Genomic DNA, 18,354 nt, shown 5'->3' with positions numbered 1-18,354 from the left:
ATCTTTCTCTCTGAAAGCATTTCAGCAAACTGCCAATTTAAAAAGGTACTCTGGCCTATATAGAGGTGGCTCAGATGGTAAAGTGCCTGCCACATAACTGCAAGGACCTGAGTTTGGATCCTCGAAGCCCACATATAAAGCCAGGCATGGCGGTGCATGCCTATAAACCCAGCCAGGGCAGTGAGGGTGGGTAGAGGAAGGAAGAGGTGCGGTACAGATGGGCAGATCCCTGAGGATCTCTGCCCATCCAGCTCAGTCAGGTGCATCCGTGAGCTTCAGGTGTGGTAAAATACCCTGTCTCTCTCAAAACGAAAGGTAGAGAGCCATAAAGAAAAGATACCCAGTGTGTCTCAGGGTTCTGTGTGTACATACAGCTATTACATACATTTACAACACACAGAGACAGTACTAAAAAAGAATCATTCTTTATTCACCATTCTCACCTTGATGTGAGGATTTGAACTCATTTGCCCTTTCTTGAAAAGCAAGGCTTCTGTTGTGGGCCTTCACTGTCCTTTTTTTTTTTTTTTTTAAAGACAGAATTGCCAGAGCCCACAGGCTGGCATCTGTTGATAAGTGAGCAGATCTAGACAGCTCCAGTCAAGTACTCCAGCATGGGATCTAACATGAAAACATATTTCTATTGTCTCAGAGCCAAGAAAGAAGGTCTTTTTGTCCCATCTATTTGTATTTAGAGCATTGTATCATTTAACAATCAAATTATTGTGTAATGTTTCAGAAAGCATTCAGAACTCTCAGAACTAAATGTGAAGGTGATGGAAGCTCTTTCATTGTATACGAAGTTAATGAATGAAGATCCAATGTATTCTATGTATGCAAAATTACAGACTCAGCAGTATTATATGCAGTCATCTGGTTCCCAGGTATGTTTTGTAAAGCTTGGAGTGTTGTGCTAATTCTTGAATGCACTTGAGAAGATTTGGAATGTGTGTTTTTGTCTTTGAGTATATACTACATGTGTTTGCCAGAAGAGAGTGTTAATATCCCATGGAGCTAAATTTACAGATGGTTTTGAGTTATCTGATGTGGGTGCTGGGAACTGAACTTGGGTTCCCTAAAAGCAGGAAGTACTTTTAACCCCTGAGTCATCTCTCCAGCCCCAATTGTGTAATTTCTTCAGCATAATGTTTACAATGAAAAAAAAATTGATAGAATTTTAAAAATTCACAAATATATATATGGAATGTGCCAGTCTATTCAGTATATATATGTACACACATACATGTTTTTAAAATTTTGCTTTGTATGGGGATAAGTAGCAAAATTACCCACTAAGTAGTTTCCTCCCACCCCTTTTTCTTTAAGTAAAAGTATTTTGATCCTGCCCTAGACCTGTAGGATCGAAGTCTTTCTTTTCCACATGGAAAGGAAGTTTTATTGAGGAAAGGAAGTGGGGGGGGCAAGAGAAGAGGGTAGGGGAGAACATGTTTGTCAGCCTTCTCAGATAAATGACCAGAATCAAAGTCTTTAAAGTTTAGCTTTATATTGTGAGGTTTCAGGCTCAGTGGTTAAAGAGCACCCACATGGCAGCTCATAACTGACTGTAATTCTAACTCCAGGAGATTCAATACCCACAAACTGACACACATTCCAGACAAAACACAAATGCATATAAAATAAAAATAAAGAAATCATTAGAAAATAAACCTTCAGTTTTTCTGTCATATTTTTTTAAAAAAAAATTCTTATAGTCTTCAAGTATCTACAGCTTTTGTTTTACACTGAACTGCTTATGTTAAGTGTTGTTTTTATCATTTTATTTTATGTGCAATAGTGTTTTGCCTGCATTCATGTTTGTATGAGAGTGTCGAATTACTCAGAGCTAGATTACAGACAGTTGTGGCTGTCATTTGGGTGTTAGAATTGAACCTGGGTCCTCTGAAAGAATAGCCAGTACTCTTAACCACTGAGCCATCTCCAGCCCTGGTTAAGTGTTCTTACTGAAGAAGATGGGAGTCAACCTTAAGTTATGGGTATGTTTATACCTTAGATTATGATTATGCTTTCAAGGGTATTATATATTTATCTCCAACCCTTTAAGTTGTATTCACTAAGTATATGCAGTCCTTTGTATGCCAATCATGTTTTAGTAGATTTTGATAGAAGCCTCAAAAGTAAAATTACCATTTCCAGTGTTATAAATACTGTTTTAAATCCAAAATGAACATGAACCTATCTGTAAGAGGAGGAGCTAAATGCAGTGGAAAAAATGAGTTGAAGCTGTTTGATATCAATGAAATAGAATGATTTGTACACTCAGAGTGGCTTTCATGAGGAAGCTTCTTCTTCCATTATCACACATTCATTTGACACGGAACCCTGTTTTCTCTTTTCACCTCAAGTATTTGTTTAAGAGCCCCTGTACCATCAGTTGAGCAAGTTTTAGATGTAATTATGTGTCTGTTTTGTTCACTTAAAGCAATCACAAACTTAGCTCAGATTTTTTTGTATGGCCCCATATCCCCCCAAAAAAAAAGAAAAAGAAAAAGAAAAAAAACAAGCAACTGACATCTTCAGGAGTATCAGTTCTCCACCCTCAGGTGGGGAATTAGGAGCTTGTATGGCACCTGCTCAATAGTTTCTGTCACTGGTTTGAGTTAAACAGTCTTTTTTTTTTTTTTTTTTTTTTTTTTTTTTTTTTTTTTGTTTTTTTTTTATTTAATTTTATATAACAAAGTCCAATTAAATGAAAACAAACATTTATACACAATATTTGGGAATTTGGGTGTCGTTCTTTCCAAACTACTTCCTGCTGGTAAGGGGCGCTGTCTTGGGGGATTCGAAGAAGATTCAGATATCCTAGCTGTAGTCTGTAGGGCTGTTTTGTCCAGCTGTTTGGAATGTAGGATCAGCTTGTACTCTGTTTCAGGCGGTCTGGTGTGATCAAACCACATTAGTCTGGAAGGAATCCACATCTTTTCATTTTCTGTGGAAACAAAAATAGAAATACTTTTCCCCAGTAACTTGTTCTTCAACTTAAATTTTGGAGTCAAAGCGTTTTTTTTTTTTTTTTTTTTTTTTATTATTATTATTTTACATGTCGATCCCAGTTCCCTCTCCCTCCCTCCCTCCCTCCCCCCAAGCCCTCCCTCCCTCCTTCCCTCCCTTTTGCCCTCTCTACCCTCTCCCATGCACTCTAAACACCCTCCCCTCCCAACCCCCCACCACAATACAATATGTAGGGGAATGCCATCCAGTTGGGGTCATGTAGATCTGACAGGTCCTGTGAAGTAGGGACTAGGGCTTCTCTCCTATCTCTAGAATAAGGCAGTTATCCCTCCATGGGGGATATGTTTGCAAAGTCCTTTTGTGCACCAGGGATACATCCTGGCCTCCACTGTCTGAGGTCTCTTAGACTGCTCAGACCTTCTGGCTGAGACCCATATTCAGGGGAGTCCGAGTCAGACCTCTGTTGGCTTCCCAGCTATCAGTCTAGTGGCCCTTAGCTCCTCCTTGTTCAGGTAAGCTGTCTCTATGTACTTCTACCGCATGGTCTTGTCCTCTCCATCTGCTTCTGGGTTCTAGTTTGACTCAGTGTTTATGTATGGGTGTTTGCTCCTGTTTTCAACAGGCATTAGTTGAGGACTCCATGTAGAGTTAGTTGTTGATCTCACTCTCCGGGAAGGGCATTTATGATAGCCTTTCCACGGAAGCTGAGATTGTTAGTTGGGAGCAGTCTTGTAGTTCCCCCGACCTTTCTTTGTGTTCAACTTTATCTAAAATCAAACCAATATTGGCTCCCTCTTTTATGTTCTCTCTCTCTGTCTCTGTCTCTCTCTCTCTTTCCTATTTTCCATTTCTAACCAGGCTCAATCCTCCTAGTCACACATGCCTTCCTCTCCCCCCTCTCATTTTCTCCTACTTCTCTCTCCATTAGCTGTCCTCCCCCACTATACCTGAGGTCTGGGGGACTTGTCCCCCCCCCCTTCTGTGAGGGACTTTATATGAATCTCTTAGAATACCAATTTTTCCCCTGTTCCTCTGGTCATGTGAGCTACGGCGGGATTGGTGATCATTCAATGCTGTCCCTTGGTGACTGGGTTACCTCATTCAGGATGGTTTCTTCAAGTGCCACCCACTCGCCTCCGAATTTCAAGATACCATTATTTTTTCTGCAGAGTAGTATTCCATTGTGTAGATGTGCCACATCTTCATTAACCATTCTTCAATTGAAGGGCATCTAGGTTGCTTCCAGGTTCTTGCTATTACAAATAGTGCTGCTATGAACATAGTTGAACAGATGTCTTTGTTGCATTGATGTGAATCCTTTGGGTATATGCCTAAGAGGGGGGTTGCCGGGTCCTGTGGTAAACTAATTCCCATTTTCCTGAGGGAACCGCCATACTGATCTCCAAAGTGGCTGTATGAGTTTGCACTCCCACCAGCAGTGGAGGAGTGTTCCACTTTCTCCACATCCTCTCCAACATAAGTCATCACTGGTGTTTCTAATTTTAGCCATTCTGGCAGGGGTAAGATGGTATCTCAAAGTTGTTTTGATTTGCATTTCCCTGATAGCTAAGGATGTGGAGCATTTTCTTAAGTGTCTTTCAGCCTTTTTGATTTCCTCCATTGAGAATTCTTTCTTCAGTTCTGTACCCCATTTTTTAATAGGGTTATTTGGTGTTTTGTTGACTAGTTTCTTGAGTTCTTTGTATATTTTGGAGATCAGCCCCTTTGTCGGATATAGGATTAGTGAAAATCTTTTCCCAGTCAGTGGGCTGCCGTTTGGTCTTGTCAACTGTGTCCTTTGCCTTACAGAAGCTTCTAAGTTTGAAGAGGTCCCATTTATTAATTGTTTCTTTCAGTGTCTGTGCCCCTGGAGTTATGTTCAAGAAGCGGTCTCCTATACCAATTTGTTCAAGGGTACCTCCTACTTTCTCTTCTAAGAGGTTCAATGTGGCTGGATTGATGTTGAGGTCTTTGATCCATTTGGACTTGAGTTTTGTGCATGGCGACAGACATGGGTCTATCTGCAGTCTTCTACACACCCTCATCCAATTGTGCCAGCACCATTTGTTGAAGATGCTGTCTTTGCCCCATTGTATCATTTTAGCTGTTTTGTCGAAAATCAGGTGTTCATAGGTGCATGGATTAATATCAGGATTTTCAATTCGATTCCATTGGTCTACCTGTCTATTTTTATGCCAATACCAGGCTGTTTTCAGAACTATAGCTCTGTAGTAGAGCTTAAAGTCAGGAATGGTGATGCCTCCTGATGTTCTTTTATTGTATAGGGTTGTTTTGGCTATCCTGGGTCTTTTGTTTTTCCATATAAAGTTAATTATTATCCTTTCAAGGTCGGTGAAGAATTGTGGTGGGATTTTAATGGGGATTGCATTGAATCTGTAGATTGCTTTTGGTAAGATTGCCATTTTTACTATGTTTATCCTACCTATCCAAGAGCATGGGGGTCTTTCCATTTTCTGGTATCTTCTTTAATTTCTTTCTTTAGAGTCACAAAGTTCTTATTATATAGATCTTTTACTTGTTTGGTAAGCGTTAACAAGACCAAGATACTTTATGTTGCTTGTCTTGTTCTTCTCCCCCTTCCTCTGAAAAAAATAGGGCTACTGATTTTTTTGAGTTTATCTTGTATCCTGCTAGTTTGCTGAAGGTGTTTATCAGCTGTAGGAGTTCCCTGGTAGAGTTTATTGGGTCGCTTATGTAAACTATCATATCATCTGCAAATAGAGACAGTTTGACTTCTTCCTTTCCAATTTGGATGCCCTTGATCTCCTTTTGTTGTCTTATAGCATTAGCTAGAACTTCTAGTACGATATTTAAGAGATATGGAGAGAGAGGACAGCCTTGTCTTGTTCCTGATTTTAGAGGAATTGGCTTAAGTTTCTCTCCATTCAGTTTGATGTTGGCAGTTGGTTTGCTGTATATTGCTCTTATTATGTTTAGGTATTTTCCTGTTATCCCTGACCTCTCTAATACCTTTATCATGAAAGGGTGTTGAATTTTATCGAATTTCTCTCTGTTATGGTTTTTCTTTTTCAGTTTGTTTATATGGTGGATCACGTTGATAGATTTTCGTATGTTAAACCATCCCTGCAATCCAGGTATGAAGCCTACTTGATCATGGTGGACGATTTCTCTGATGTATTTTTGAATTCGGTTTGCCATTATTTTATTGAGTATTTTTGCATCGATGTTCATCAGGGATATTGGTCTGTAGTTTTCTTTCTTAGTTGTGTCTTTGTGAGGTTTGGGTACCAAAGTTATTGTGGCCTCATAAAAAGAGATTGGCAATAAACCTTCTGTTTCTATCTTGTGGAACAGTTTGAGGAGTAGTGGTATTAGTTCTTCCTTGAATGTCTGGTAGAATTCTGCACTGAATCCATCTGGCCCTGGACTTTTTTTCGTTGGAAGTGCTTGTGAGTTCTATTTTTTAAGTTGTTTGTCTGTTCTTGATTTAATTTTGGTAAGTGATAGTTATCCAGAAACTTGTCCATTTCCTTTGAATTTTCAATTTTTGTGGAATACAGATTTTCAAGTAAGACTAAAATTGTCTGGATTTCCTCTGTGTCTGTTGTTATGTTCCCCATTTCATTTCTGATTTTGTTAATTTGCATGTTCTGTCTCTGCTTTTTCGTTAATTTGGATAAAGGTTTATCAATCTTGTTGATTTTCTCAAAAAACCAACTCTTTGTTGCATTGATTTTTTGTATTGTTTTCTTCCTTTTTTTTTTTTTTTTCCCAATTATTTTCCCCCCCCCCTGTGGGGGAATTCGCTCCCTCTTCTAAGGTTTTCAGTTGCGCTGTTAATTCATTTATGTGACTATCCTCTGTTTTTCTTCATATGGGCACTTAGTGCAATGAACTTCCCTCGTAGCACTGCTTTCAAGGTGTCCCATAATTCGGGTATTTTTTTTCCTCATTCTCGTTGAATATTAGAAAGTCTTTAATTTCTTTCTTTATTTCTTCTTTGACCCAGAGTGGTGCAATTGCACATTGTTCAGTTTCCATGAGTTTGCAGGTTTTCTGCTATTTGTATTGTTGTTGAATTCCAATTTTAAAGCATGGTGGTCCGATAAGATACAGGGGACTATTTCTATTCTCTTGTATCTGTTGAGGTTTGTTATGTCTCCTAGTATGTGGTCGATTTTAGAAGGTTCCATGTAGAAAAAAAAAAATAATATCTTTTGTCTTTGGATGGAATGTTCTATAGATGTCTGTTAGCCCCAGTTGAGACATAACTTCTGTTAATTCTTTTGTTTCTTTGTTGAGTTTCTGATTTGTGTTCCTGTCTAGTGTTGAGAGTGTGTATTGAAGTCTCCCACTATAAGTGTGTGAGGTTTTATATGAGCTTTGAGTTTTAGTAGTGTTTCTTTTACGAATGTGGGTGGCTTTGTATTAGGGGCATAGATGTTCAGAATTGAGACTTTGTGTTGATGGATTTCTCCTGAGATGAATATGAAATGACCATCTTCATCTCTTTTGACTAGTTTTGGTTTGAAGTCTAGCTTGTTAGATATTAGGATGGCTCCCTGCTTGCTTCTTATTTCCATTTGATTGGAAAATCTTTTCCCAACCCTTTACCCTGAGGTAATGTCTATCTTTTTAGCTAAGATGTGTTTTTTGTATGCTTTAGCAGAAGGATGGATTCTGTCTTCGTATCCATTCTGTTAATCTGTGTCTTTTTATAGGTGAGTTAAGACCATTAATGTTGAGGGTGAGTAAGGACCATTGATTGTTGATGGTTGTTTGATTTAGGTTTGTTGTTGGCAGTGGTATTGTGAATATATTTGTTCTGCTTCACCCTAGGTTTCTGGTGTAGTTGGATTATCTGTTGCCTACATTTTTTTCTATTACCTTCCTTGGGTTGGAATTTTCCTTCCAATACTTTCTGTAGGGCTGGATTTGTAGATACATATTGGGAAAATCTGGTTTTGTCATTGAATATCTTGTTCTCTCCATCTATATTGACTGAGAGTTTTGCTGGATATAGTAGCCTAGGCTGGCATCCGTGTTCTCTTAATACTTTTAGAACATCTATCCAGGACCTTCTGGCCTTGGGGTTTCCATGGAGAAGTCAGGTGTAATTTTGATAGGTCTGCCTTTATATGTTACCTGTCCTTTTTCCTTCGCTGCTCTTAATATTTTTTCTTTATTCTGTATGCTAGGTGTTTTGATTATTATATGTCGAGGGTCTTTTTCTTTGGTCCAGCCTATTTGGGGTTCGGTATGCTTCTTGTACTTTCATGGGCTTTTTCTTTTTCAGATTTGGAAAGTTTTCCTCGATGATTTTGTTGAATATGTTTTCAGCACCTTTGAGCTGGGCCTCCTCACCTTCCTCTATGCCTATTATTCTTAGGTTTGGCCTTTTCATGGTTCCCACATTTCCTGGATATTGTGTGTTAAGGATTTGTTGGATTTATGGTTTTCTTTGGTCGATGAATCTATTTCTTCTAGTTTATCTTCTGCGCCTGAGATTCTCTCTTCCATCTCTTGAATTCTATTGGTTATGCTTGTGTCCGTTGTTTCCATTTTTTGCCCAGCTTTTCAATTTCCAGCTTTCCTTCCATTTGTGTTGCCTTTATTTTCTCAATTTCGGTTTTCAAATCTTGAACCGTTTCCTTCACCTGGTTAATTGTTTTTTTTCTTGGCTTACTTTCCTTAAGGAATTTGTTCATTTCTTCCACTTTTTGTTTGTTTTTCCTCTATTTCTTTAAGGGATTTTCTCATATCTTCTTTGAGGGCCTCTATCATTTTTTTATTTTTTTTTTTAATTCATACCCTTCTCTTCCTCTTTTTTTTTTTTCCATTCTATTTTTTTTTTTTTGTTGGTGTAGATTCCCTAGATTCTGGTGGTGTCATGTTTGTCTTTCTGTTGTTAGGTGTTCTCTTGTATTGCCTTCTTCCCATAGTTTCTTCCTGGGTGTTGGTGGTGTCTCTTCCCTCTCTCTATGGTCCTTCCCAGATGGGCTTATGTGGATCAAAGATTCAATGTCTGTATCTCTGTTGTGGTCCAAGCTCTCTAGGCTTCTCTCTGGCCTGCCGGGAGAAGGGGCGAGGGCTGGACTGGAACTTGAGAAGGTTTTGCAGGGTAGTGGGATCTCACTGGAAACTGGCGCTCTCCAGCTGAGACCTCGTTCTTTGGCAGGGCCCGGTTTGGGGGTCAAGGATCTTGCCTGCAGGAACTCCAAGTGGACCCGCAGAGATGGCGGATCTCTGGGAGGGGCCTGGGACTCCAGCAGAGGACTGGAGGCGGGGTCAGGGACCAAGCCGGTGGAAATTACAGGTGGTCCCACGTGGATAGTCAGGTCTCCTTTGTTCGGAGTTGCTCCGAGAGGTCTCCAGTAGGGTGGACTGTTGGCTCCACCCTCTGTCCCAGTGCTCAACCAGGCGGCAGGACCGTAGGTGGGGTAGGGTACAGGGTGGGGGGGTAGGCTGGAGGTTGGGATGGGTGGGGGTGTATCAGAGCTCCAAGGGTGCTCTCAAAGGGGACCGGAGACAGGAGCAGCAGGATCAGGGGCCAATCCAGGGAGTTCAGGCGGGGGGGGGGGTAAAGAGGTTGAAGGGGACAGGCAGCCCCGATTGGGCCCAGACTCACCTCTGGCCAATAGCCGGCAGAAGAGGACGAGGGCTGGGCTGGAACTTGAGAAGGTTTTGCAGGGTAGTGGGATCTCACTGGAAACTCGAGTTAAACAGTCTTTCACATTGAATTTGCGAAGAATAATAACATGTAGCCATGAGAACTAGTGTAGCTATGCTTATAATGAAGACTTTTGGACTTATGATGTGTATTTGTTACATTTAAAGAAATAGAGGGGGATTGGTTTCTTGGTGATTATGTTAGTTCTCTTAGCACATGAGAACAATATTACAATGTAGACAGTAGAATGTCTTTTCAAATATATGAACAGACTTTGACAGTAACTAAAAAACAATAAAATGTTTTAAGACAGAATGTTTGAGACTTTTCAGTGAATCATGGTGGCTCATGCTGGTAACCTGGTTGCTAAAGAGGTTGGCTGAGCATCTATCAGTGAATGCCTGTAAATCCCAGCATGCAAGAAGAGGCAAGACAGGAGGGTTGCTTCATGTCGAAGGCCAGCTTGGACCACATAGTGAGGCTATACCAAGCTAGTTAGAGTTAACAACCAACCTTCAGAAAGAAAAGGACTTCTGTCTCCTTAAATTTAAATGCAATAACAACAAAGAACAACTTTTAGATAAGAATTGGCAAACAAACCCAGCCTGCTACCTGTTTTTGTATAGATAGACACAACCCCTCCATTTGACTCACAGCACCCCATTTATTTCTGCTTTGTAGATTTGTTCTTCTAAACCTATAGAATATAATACTTAAAACAGGCTATCTGGATCTTATAAGAAAATTTATTGACCCCCCTCCCCTCATCTTCAGAAGTTAGTGTGTTCTCAATTTATTAAATTACAGTTCAGAAAATGTGAATTATAAATACAGTTTGATGGGGGAGGTCCTTATGGGTGCTGTGAATATGTTTATCTTATTGATTGATGAATAAAGCTGTTTTAGCCAATGGACAAGCAGGACACAGCCAGGCAGGAAGATAGGTGGGACTAGACTAGGAGAATTCTGGGAAGAGGGACATAGAAAGGAGCACCCAGGGATGCCATGTAGCTACTGGGATGGTAGGCTGCCTGGGCATTCTCCAGTAAGATAAGGCCATGTGAAAGTATATGGACTGATAGTGATGGGTTAATAATTAAGAGAGAGCTAGCCAGTAAGAAGCCTAAGCCATCAGTCAAACAGCTTATAATTAATATAAACCTCAGTGTGTTTATTTGGGACTGGGTGGGACAGAAGCTTATATCCACAACAGTCTGGGGCTATAAAATAGTGAATTCAAGTACACTTCCAAAGTGTTGGGATTCATGAATTTATATATATTAATTAAAACTTTTTTATGCAGTATATTGATCGTGGTTTTCTCTTCCCTAGATTCTCCCCACTTGCACACCCCAATTCCCCAACAGACAGACAAACAAACCAAAATTGCAATAAAAAACACCCTTTGACAGACCAACATGGAAAATATATCATGAGTTATATTATTATAGAAGTTATATTCATATAAGATATATTTTGTTACTGCTTCTATGTAAAAGTGAAATCTGTTCATGTAAAATAAAAATTTGGAATAGGCAAGTGGCTCAGTGGGTAAAGTGCTTGGATTCCCAGCTCTCTTGTAATGCTGATTGGGCATGATAATCCTAGCATATTGAAATACAGAAGGGATCCATAAAGCAAGCTGGCTAGCTATAGTAGCCTGATAGTGAGTTTGGGTCAAGTGAGAGACTCTGGCTGAATAGAGGGTGGAAAATTGTCCAGGAAAACACCTGACATCAGCCTTTCATACTCCCACATACCGCATACATGCACACACGTTCCTGCAAACACTCACTTTCAAAAAGATTATAAAACCATCAGTCTGCTAAAAAGTGTTTTTCATAAAATTCCAACTGATAGCAATAACACTTAAAAGAAGTTCTAAAGGAACAGTGTTTGCTGTTTTTGTAACTGAATGCCTCTGCTGAGTAAGTTTGGAATAGGCATTAAAGTTGTATAATGGAATGTTTCCCTGTCATCTTTTGTAGGTATATCCAGGACCGACTCAAAGTGGTACCTACCTGGTTACAGGGAGTGCACAGATGAACCATCTCCAGAGCTACAGTCTGCCCCCAGAGCAGCTATCCTCCATCAGCCAAGGAGCAGTTCCACCCTCTGCAAACTCGGCTCTTCCTAGCCAGCAAACCCAGGCTTCTTACCCAAAGTAATCTCCTTATTGTTTATTTGGGGTTAATGTTAAAATTCATTAATTTGTTGCAGTGATGTATAAGCAAAACCTGGATAAGAAAAACTGGGAGTAGGCATTGCTGTTCAGACTGTCCCATCTGTATTTTGGAGTATGTTTTGCAAGAACCCAGCCTAATTCTTTTCCTTGAAATAAGGAGGCTTGAATAAGGAACTTTAAGAGTTCACAAGCACAGTGTTTCTTGGTAGCACAGGCACATTTTCCAAAAAGCAGAAGTGTCTGCAAATGCTCCTGTATGTACCTCATCACTGTAGCATCCATTCCCAAAGAGTGTGTGAGCTTTTAAAAAGTTATGTTGTCATGTTCAGGGTGCTAAAGTGACTTTAAGGAAGGTAATGAAGCCTAAAAGTCACAAGCTATGTATCGTGCAGATCCAGGGCCATGCTGACTGTTTAGCACATACTGACTGACTTACATTGGCACCTCCATTTTGCTGATAGGGAACTGAGATTGTGGACTAAGGTCTCACTTAGCTAAGATCCAAAACCAGGCATTCTGGCTTCAAAGATTATCACTTAACCTGCATACTGAAATTCCTTTCTCACAGAGTAGCACATTTGGAATGGTAATGGGTGTATGTTTAACATTAATATGCTCTGGGCATACTAAATGTCCTGTAAATGCTAGTTGTTTCTCTTTTCTGTTATACTTCTCATCTCTGTTCACAATTCTGCTGTCTACCTGTTAGCAAAAGCTAAACCCTGTAGTTCACACAAACTTCTGTTTCTTATCTCTGAATTGTCTGTGTATCATGACAACTAATGTATTATTATTTACTAATCTCCAAAATAAATTTGCTAAACCCTATAGGTCATTCAAACTCTATTTTCTTATTTATCCTCTGCATTTTATGTTTATCATGACAATATATAATTATTTACTAATCTCCAAAGTAAATTTTTCCCATTAATGTCATGGTTACAGTTGAATACTAATAATTTCTTACCTAATCACTGTGACTACACAGCTTTTTATTCATTATGAAGCAGTCTTCCCAATTACTACATAAAGACGAGTTTCTTACCAGCTAAGACTCTGGTTCATTCATTCTGCAGCCCTCCTCATTTTCTCCAGGTGTGTACCTCTCTCTCTCTGAACCTGCAATCCACTTTTAATTTCTTAGTAACTCAGTACCAACAGCATGCTCCAGTACATTCCAGGTTTTTAACCCTTCCCTTGTGTTCCTGCCTCAGGTGTCATTCATTACATGCTGTACTACCATATTTTTGTTGGTTATAGTTACGGAACATCTGTACTGTTTTTTACTTCTTGGAAAGATACAACTTGGATCTATTTTCTTAGAAAACTTCCTTAAAGCTTGAGGTACCTTAATGCAGTGGGTACATACCAATATTTCTAATTTATTACAAACTAAATTGTATATTTTATATATTTCCTACAACTAGACAGTATCTTGAAACTAAGAAACTGAATCGTTTGTATAGGAAGTGTTTAGCATATGTTCACTAAGTTTTCTTTTTCATTTTTGATTGATTTTGCTTTTCTTCGTAAGTGCTTCCAGGTCTGTTGAATTTATCAGTCATTTCAAGGAGCTAATATTATTGAAGGCTTTCTGTGGAATGGATGCTTTTAAAGTTAATTTCTCTTTATTATTTTCATCTTTTTATCATTTTTTAAATTTACCATTTTTTTCTGACTTTGGTATCAAAGATTCTCTTCTTGCAGTGAGACCTTTCTTGTCCACCCCATTTCACATTGAAAGAACCTCATATCAGTCACTTTAAAGTAATTGTTTTTGTCTGTGTCCCACTCCTCCAGCCACACATATTCTTCACAGTGCTGGGGATCAAACTTATGACCTTATTTATGTAAGCAAGTGTTCTACTACCAGTTTTTTTGTGCCTCATCTTATTAAATTCATAAGCATCTGTTCAACAGATAAAATAATTGATAAATAGATCCACAAGTTATGGTGACTTCATCACTTACTCTCCTCTCAAAATACTGACCCCACTATGGGTAGCTTTTGGAACCTGCATGAGTACCACCTCCTAAGTTATCACTAAGTTGTCCCCAAATGGCTTAGGGGACAGATGTCTGGAAAGCTCTTAATTCTAAAACTAAACTGTGTGAAGGAGTAAGAAATGGCATCTTGTGCATTTCCTTCTTGTTTCTCCAGTACAAAGTTGTCAGCCCCGAAACTATATACATACAAACAAAAATGGACTCAGCAGAATGTATTTATGTATTTGTACATACGTATACATGTCACACACACGTAAGTATGTAACAATAATCAGAGAAATAAAAGCTACCAATTTGAGAGTAGGATGCAGGATGCATGGGAGGGGCTAGAAGGAGGAAAGAGGGATATATGATAGTGTGTGTGTGTGTGTGTACGTTGTATATTGTTAAAAACAAAAGAAGTAGCCTCCTAGATGCTTGTTCAAGAGGACTAAAAAAACCTTCCTGTCAATCAGGAAAAATGCTTATGGCCTGGAAAGGTCAGGCTAACTCACTCTGGTGATGGGAGATGTCATTATGTATATATGTTTCTCATACTGGTTAATAATAAAGCACTGTTGGTCAATAGGAAAGGAAGATAGGAGGGACTAGGAGACAAGGAGGAAGTAGTAAGGAGGAGTCAAGATGGAGAGTCTGGAGAAAGCAATATGCTGGCCGGGCTTTTTTTTCCCCCCCCCGCCCCCCCCCCCCCGCTCCCTCCCGGGGGCCCCCCCCCCCCCCCCCCCCCCCCCCCCCCCCCCCCCCCCCCCCCCCTCCCCCCCCCCCCCCCCCCCCCCCCCCCCCTTGCCCCCCCGGGTTTTTTTACCGGGGGGACGTTATACATAATCGCCCCCCCCATCACTGGCCGGCTCCCCGGTAAGAGAAATACATAGATCAACCGAAATGGGTAAATAATTAAGACAGAGCTAGCCAATTAGAAACTAGCACCTGGCCAACAGCATAATATCAAATACAGAGTCTCAGTTATTAATTGGGGCTGACGCGGCGGCAGGACAAGACTCGGCGGCGGGCGGAAAAACCGTACTCGTTACACTCTGGGCCTTGCTTTCTTTCTCCATTTTGTTTTTTGTTTGTTTGTTTGTTTTGTTTTGTTTTGTTTTTGTTGTTAATCCTTCATTTGCTCTCCTTTATTTATCCTTGTAAGTACACAGTTGTCTTTATACATGTTTTTGGTTGTGAGCCTTGTCTTTATACATGTATAAATATATTATAATCTACTCATATTACTTTAGCATTTTTGTGATAGTATTTCATGGAGTTGAAAAACAGCAATCCACCTCTATCGTAATCTAGTATTTGATATTGTCATCATTAACACTTTTAACATTTAAATATTACATATTCACTGAGTTCATGGTATAAAATTAGGTCCTGCAAAGATGGCTTTTAAAAAGGTGAAAGAAACTCAGTTCTAGCTCTTAAAGCTGCCATAGTTTTATAGTACATACATAAAAATGGCAGCCACCAGAAGAAATAATGACAAGATGTACAAGTAGATTCTGATGGCATCCAGGCGCAACAGATAGAGACAATGAAAGGCAAAAGTGTCATAGAGAAAATGAAGCCAAACTAAGAACTGACTAGAGAACAGATAGGAGCCAGGCCAAGAAGGGCAAACATTTAAAGGGCATGTCCTACAGAAAGCACCTGTAAAATGCACAGTTGTTCTTCAGAGGCAGCATTGATTTTCATTGCATGTGACGTTAGGTTAGGGTGAACAGGTACAGTCACAGGTAGCTGATAGATGTGCTGGTAGTTGCTGTGTATGAGATGCTGTTCTTAATGCTATGCTTTTAGGGAAATAGAGATGATCATGCTTTTATCTCACTAGTTCATTGAAACTTGTCTGTCAAGATGCTGTTGATGTCCATATTGCCAGATCTGGTGGTCATTTCATAAGTTTTCTACCCTGCTTTGCCATTCATTCCCTTCCCTGTCTTCAATGTGTTTCAGTCCACTGTCACTTTGTTTTCCTTTTTGTATTACTGTTCCTCATTTGCCCTTGCCAAATGCAACTTTACATTAAGAAGTCTAGGGCTCATTGTATGGACTGCTCTGTTCTGTTCAGTCATTTCCTAAAGCCCTCAGGATGAAAGCTTAGTGTTTGTTTTGACTCCGCTCCCTTGGGACTCCAGACTTCACGTGCATTGTTTTCTTATGTCTTCTAGACATCTCACAGTGTCCAAAACCATTTTTTTCCTTGTCCATGCTTCTCTTGTTGCAGTCAACTATAGTCCCATGTGTAGTTTTCTCCTTTTAGTAAGTTGCCATTGCAGTTATTTTTATGAGTTATAAAACCAGACATTCTAGACTACTTGTTGTATTATCAGATTTCAATGGCACTTTCTTCAGAGTAGGATGTGACCCTTCTCTTATGTCTCTACTATAGCTCTGGGTACCTGCCAGCTATAACATCTGTTCTAGTTCCCATGTTAGCCTGTCAAAATACAAGTCATATCTCATTACCTTTCTCCTCAAAAACCAACAAGTGTGTATTTCACTTTATTCACAAGCATAGCCCTGTGGCTTTTAAGGTACTCACTTAATCTCTTGCAGCCTCTCCTTAACTCACTTTATGTCTTATACCACTTGTGCTTTTTGCTCTCTCTGTTACAATTGCCTTGGCCTACTTTCCATTCCTTGAACATACCTAATTCTAAAACCTCAAAGGCTTCTTAGAATTCTTAGCCTAATGTGTGCTTTTCTAGACTGCTATTAATGGTTCTTCTGGTTTCCTTGCATGAAGCTGTATCTGAAAGGCCGCCCTCTACCATGCTACATAAATGAGAATTCTTTGTTCCAGGTACTTCTGGTACTATTTGCCATGCTCTGCTTTTCTTCATTGGGATTTTAACTATTGGCATACTCTGTATTTATTAACTGTCTTTTTTTTTTCTTACCAAAATGTGAGCTATCTAATAGTAGACACTTATTTTTTCTTCCTTCATAGCATTCCAGTACTTAAATAACAGAGTTTGACATTTTGTGTATATTTAATAAATGGTGAAATGAATGTAAATGGATGTTTAATAGTTTTCCTGTTCATATTTGAATGGGTGCACAATTCATTATTTAGTTTAGCTAATTAAATGTTTTCCTCCCTTCACAGTGCAATGGTTAGTTCTGTTCAAGGAAACTCCTATCCCAGTCAGGCTTCAATATATAGTCCTGCTGCTGCTGCTGCTGCTGTACCTGTACCTGTACCTATACCTGCCGCTGTACCTGTGCCTGCTGATGTCACCATATACCAGAATGCAGGACCTAATATATCCCAGGTGCCAAACTATACTTTAACATCATCAACCCTGCCTCAAGCAGGAGGCAGCCAACAGCCACCTCAGCCACAACAAGCATATTCTCAGAAGGCTCTACTATAGGACCTGACGTTCCTCTTGGTGACACATTTCTGCTAAATGCCATTGACAATGTTAGGAGATTCGTTAACATCCTAAGATTTGTTTTCCTCAGCTTATAGGAATCTGTCTTGGCCAACAAGTTCAAATGCTCAAGAAGGTAGAACTGTCTTCGGTTTGCACTTTTTAGAGGTCTGCTACTCCCCCAGAGGAATGAAACTACTTATTATTTCCTTTCATAATATGAAGAATTGTTACAAGATGATTGTCTTGTAAAATTGCCTGGTCTGCAACACTCAAAAGTTCAAAAACTGCTGTGGCAAATGTTGTGTACATATATTGACATATAACTTCATTAGTGACCATTTGAATTACAATGGTGATCATGTGAATATATTTAACACTGTGTTAAATTTACATTGCTGTTTTATTTTAATCATGAACAACTACCATGTTTGCTAATGTTTTGTGTAAATTTAAGATCAGTACACTATCTTTTTTAAGCTGCAAGAGAACCAAGTTGTAGCACATTGTCCCGAAGGCATTGTTGTCCTGTTGTAGTGTCACATTAAATTTACCTTTCTTTTACTAATTGTGAGCAAGATCTACATGTGTCATATCTTCCTGTAGCTTCTCCCCACTACTGGCTGTCATCACACCAGCATACAGTAGCCACATTTTTTGGTGCAGTTAGAGGAGAATAATGTTCCCTTTAAACCTTTGTATTTTGGCATGATGTTCCAGGTATTGTGGACCATGAGACAAAAATTAGTCTTTATATCTTACTCTTAAAAAAGTAATGTTGATTTATGTTTCTCTAGTTGAAGTGGTTATTAGGTTTGAAAGTTGTATCCTGTGTTTGTTGGTAGCAGTGACACCAAAGATAGAGGCAATCATAGAAACTTTTCAACTGGGAAAAAAAACAAAACAAAACAAAAAAAAACAAAAAACAAAACAAAAACGAACTAACACTACATTTTCAGAGTCTCTTGTGATTTTTAAAATATAAACAAAATTTGATTCATTTGTTTTACCCCACTAGTTTTTAAAAATGTCTCACACATTGTATCTTTCAATTCTCATTAAAATGGCTATAAGTAGGTGTTTGAAAGTTAATTTATATTCCTCATTATGTTTAATAGTTTATGTATTTATTGTTAAGTTTCAAACTGGAGCTTTTTCTTCTC

At 39.2% G+C, this 18,354-nt stretch overlaps 1 protein-coding gene across 1 annotated transcript in view; it reads left to right on the top strand.

The window, feature by feature from the left end:
- Stam (signal transducing adaptor molecule) overlaps nt 1-17,765 on the top strand; it is a 64,059-nt gene extending 46,294 nt beyond the window's left edge. Inside the window, exons 12-14 of the mRNA XM_051205758.1 lie at nt 740-884; nt 11,611-11,786; nt 16,924-17,765. Coding sequence (XP_051061715.1) covers nt 740-884; nt 11,611-11,786; nt 16,924-17,191 — 589 coding nt within the window. The 3' untranslated portion in view covers nt 17,192-17,765. The remainder of the gene's footprint in view (nt 1-739; nt 885-11,610; nt 11,787-16,923) is intronic.
- Nucleotides 17,766-18,354: the final 589 nt, after the last annotated feature.

Source organism: Phodopus roborovskii, unplaced genomic scaffold (genome assembly GCF_943737965.1).
Source record: "Phodopus roborovskii unplaced genomic scaffold, PHOROB, whole genome shotgun sequence".
Lineage (NCBI taxonomy): Eukaryota > Metazoa > Chordata > Mammalia > Rodentia > Cricetidae > Phodopus > Phodopus roborovskii.
Note: the sequence above shows the minus strand (reverse complement) of the source record. Positions and strands in the feature narration are given on the sequence as shown.